Raw genomic sequence first — 4,269 nt, 5'->3', positions numbered from 1 at the left:
GTGCGTCCTCCTCTAAACAAACAAAAAAAATAGCTCATTCACATCACCTCGGTATGGCACACATGGATTCACAGTTAAAATATACATGGAATAACAACCTCATTTTTTTATAAACTCCTTCTAATTTCTTATTCATTCAAGCTTTGAGAAGCATGTCTGAAAACAAGTTAAATGTTCTGTTTAACTTTTGTCTATTTCCATTGTTCTAGCTAGTGTAACAATCAAATTCTGGAGCTAACGAAACTTTTTTCTAAAATTATCTTGCTATAATTTCACAATGGATATTGGTATTACATTATATAAACATAAAAAGATCAACAATGCAAAAAAAAAGTCACTTTTCTATCGCAAGCGCTTTTTAACAATGCAAAAAAAGTTACAATATTATACATATTATTCATCACTATCACTGATATCAACACCCAGACTCCATATGTCCGGGAAAGAAGGAGGTTAAGGGATAAAGACCGTATCAGTTATATAGCCCCACCAGGGATCACATGATAGTGCATACTCCGGCTCGTTTTCAGGTGATATCAAACACTGAATACACTGCACACTACGGCATGCTCTCGGTGCAGTTTAACGTAACCCTGATTTCAAACGAGACCAATTAAAATCTTCTACAGCCTTTTGATGGATACTTCGTTGCTAGGCAACCCTACTTCGACATTAATTGCTATTTTCTGCATCTTCTAACTGCAGTTGTGTGTTGCGCATGTGCATTTTTATCATCCATCGAGATATGATTTGTTTGACAGTCGTAGCGCTGAATTCAATGATATTACAACATCAGGTCTGGGTGTATCAGTGCCGTAGTTTGTTATATAGAAATGTCCATATTCGATCCTATCTTAAAAGCTCTTTGTTTGGTTTTGATATATATATATATATATTTACATGCTCATCTTGTCAATCGTATGACATAACGTACTATACGTTTTGTTGATATAGGAGAACCGGAGTCCTCGTTTGAAAATCTTCGCAACGAAACTGTTCATGTCATGTGCATGCATAAAGAAGGTATCTAGTACTATATGGAGAAAGTAGTATGTCAGAAACCTTCTTTATCATTACAACTTCAAAATTAGCTGGTAATCTTCAGTGACTGTTGTTGTGGAGAGAATATGTTTCAGTATCTAGATATTCTTTCTTCATAATTTGTCTCTCTTCTTTGATTTGCGTTCTTGTGTCTAGATATTCTTTGGTTTGTGTTCCAGTGTCTAGATATTCTTTCTATATAATCTTGTCTCTCTCCTTAGTTTTGTGTTCCAGTATCTAGATATTTTTTGGTTTGTGTTCCAGTATCTAGATATTCTTTGGTTTGTGTTCCAGTATCTAGATATTCTTTGGTTTGTGTTCCAGTATCTAGATATTCTTTGGTTTGTGTTCCAGTATCTAGATATTCTTTGGTTTGTGTTCCAGTATCTAGATATTCTTTGGTTTGTGTTCCAGTATCTAGATATTCTTTGGTTTGTGTTCCAGTATCTAGATATTCTTTGGTTTGTGTTCCAGTATCTAGATATTCTTTGGTTTGTGTTCCAGTATCTAGATATTCTTTGGTTTGTGTTCCAGTATCTAGATATTCTTTGGTTTGTGTTCCAGTATCTAGATATTCTTTGGTTTGTGTTCCAGTATTTAGATATTCTTTGGTTTGTGTTCCAGTATCTAGATATTCTTTGGTTTGTGTTCCAGTAGTATCTAGATATTCTTTGGTTTGTGTTCCAGTATCTAGATATTCTTTGGTTTGTGTTCCAGTATTTAGATATTCTTTGGTTTGTGTTCCAGTATTTAGATATTCTTTGGTTTGTGTTCCAGTATCTAGATATTCTTTGGTTTGTGTTCCAGTATCTAGATATTCTTTGGTTTGTGTTCCAGTGTCTAGATATTCTTTGGTTTGTGTTCCAGTGTCTAGATATTCTTTGGTTTGTGTTCCAGTATTTAGATATTGTTTGGTTTGTGTTCCAGTATCTAGATATTCTTTGGTTTGTGTTCCAGTATTTAGATATTCTTTGGTTTGTGTTCCAGTATTTAGATATTCTTTGGTTTGTGTTCCAGTGTCTAGATATTCTTTGGTTTGTGTTCCAGTGTCTAGATATTCTTTGGTTTGTGTTCCAGTGTCTAGATATTCTTTGGTTTGTGTTCCAGTGTCTAGATATTCTTTGGTTTGTGTTCCAGTATTTAGATATTCTTTGGTTTGTGTTCCAGTGTCTAGATATTCTTTGGTTTGTGTTCCAGTGTCTAGATATTCTTTGGTTTGTGTTCCAGTATTTAGATATTCTTTGGTTTGTGTTCCAGTATTTAGATATTCTTTGGTTTGTGTTCCAGTATTTAGATATTCTTTGGTTTGTGTTCCAGTGTCTAGATATTCTTTGGTTTGTGTTCCAGTGTCTAGATATTCTTTGGTTTGTGTTCCAGTGTCTAGATATTCTTTGGTTTGTGTTCCAGTATCTAGATATTCTTTGGTTTGTGTTCCAGTATTTAGATATTCTTTGGTTTGTGTTCCAGTGTCTAGATATTCTTTGGTTTGTGTTCCAGTGTCTAGATATTCTTTGGTTTGTGTTCCAGTATTTAGATATTCTTTGGTTTGTGTTCCAGTATCTAGATATTCTTTGGTTTGTGTTCCAGTATCTAGATATTCTTTGGTTTGTGTTCCAGTATCTAGATATTCTTTGGTTTGTGTTCCAGTATCTAGATATTCTTTGTATTGTGTTCCAGTATTTAGATATTCTTTGGTTTGTGTTCCAGTATCTAGATATTCTTTGGTTTGTGTTCCAGTATCTAGATATTCTTTGGTTTGTGTTCCAGTATCTAGATATTCTTTGGTTTGTGTTCCAGTATCTAGATATTCTTTGGTTTGTGTTCCAGTATTTAGATATTCTTTGGTTTGTGTTCCAGTATTTAGATATTCTTTGGTTTGTGTTCCAGTATCTAGATATTCTTTGGTTTGTGTTCCAGTATCTAGATATTCTTTGGTTTGTGTTCCAGTATTTAGATATTCTTTGGTTTGTGTTCCAGTATCTAGATATTCTTTGGTTTGTGTTCCAGTATTTAGATATTCTTTGGTTTGTGTTCCAGTATCTAGATATTCTTTGGTTTGTGTTCCAGTATCTAGATATTCTTTGGTTTGTGTTCCAGTATCTAGATATTCTTTCTATAAAGTCTTGTCTCTCTCGTTTGGTTTTCATTATTTCGAAATACCCATGTATCGACCTCCTTAATTAAACCAAACACACATTTTATTAAATATGATTAAACTATACTGAAAAAACATTATGAAAATATTATGTAAGATATCATTTACTTTATAGTTGCTTATTTATCAAAATCATGGTTTGACATATTTAAGCCTGTCGTATAAAGTGCTACACAGATAATTCGCGAAAATGACCCTCCGCGAAAAAGTTCAAACAATAAATCGCAAAATTTTAGTCCCGCAAAGTTTAACAACTGTACAGTATGAAAGATGTCAGATAATTATCAGAAGACGCGGCCACTGGAGTTTCATGCTTTGTTATACGTTAATGAATAATTAAGACTATCAATAGTTTGTCCATTGTCCCTCAATACTAATTCGTCAGTTAATTTTATTCAATACTAAGGACATTGTGGACAGTAAAACTCTCACAGAAAAGTACTCATACGTCATCGGAATATCGGTTATCACCGAAATAAGTTTTTTGTTAAGGTTTTTTTTTTTTGCGTTTCATCTGGTAAAATTAGCGTATAATAACTGAAGCTTTTGAATACCTAGACGGCACTAACGACTATTGCACCTGAGTAATTATAATTATGAATGTGACATCCAGGTGTTCGACAGACAGATATAAACACTTGGTCACCTGTAAGAAAAAAAAATAAAGAAGATTTCAGACAAAGTCTTTAAAGTTTTATGAATGAAAAACATGCAAGAATATTTGCTAAGTTCTATCGTAAATCATGTGTACTTTGAAATGGAGGTCCCCCTCTGCTAACTACTGATTCTTTTTTTCCATGGCCAACGCATGTCTTGTAATTATAAGCATAGCCCTTACGTGATCCATTATGCGATACTGCTTTATATAGGCCTAATGGTAATTAGCTAATTAGTTGATACTAACTACTGGAGAGCATATGTATACAATGTACATTACACATTGATATGTGTATATATTCACAGTGCTTGGCACACAATCTGTTAACTCGGCATAAATTGGTGACATTTCGTGTGAGGAGAGCAAGACAAAATTATAAAGACATAATCGATTGCCAAGCACTTTGGATCTTTAA

At 33.5% G+C, this 4,269-nt stretch overlaps 1 protein-coding gene across 1 annotated transcript; it reads right to left on the bottom strand.

The window, feature by feature from the left end:
- Positions 1–1,258: 1,258 nt before the first annotated feature.
- Positions 1,259–4,043, bottom strand: LOC138332699 (mucin-22-like). The gene is made up of 2 exons (XM_069280689.1): positions 4,035–4,043; positions 1,259–3,154 (listed from the first exon to the last, which is right to left on the bottom strand). The coding sequence occupies exons 1-2, from the start codon at positions 4,041–4,043 to the stop codon at positions 1,259–1,261; spliced, it is 1,905 nt and encodes a 634-aa protein (XP_069136790.1).
- Between the last annotated feature and the right edge of the window lie 226 nt (positions 4,044–4,269).

Source organism: Argopecten irradians, chromosome 10 (assembly GCF_041381155.1).
Source record: "Argopecten irradians isolate NY chromosome 10, Ai_NY, whole genome shotgun sequence".
Lineage (NCBI taxonomy): Eukaryota > Metazoa > Mollusca > Bivalvia > Pectinida > Pectinidae > Argopecten > Argopecten irradians.
Note: the sequence above shows the minus strand (reverse complement) of the source record. Positions and strands in the feature narration are given on the sequence as shown.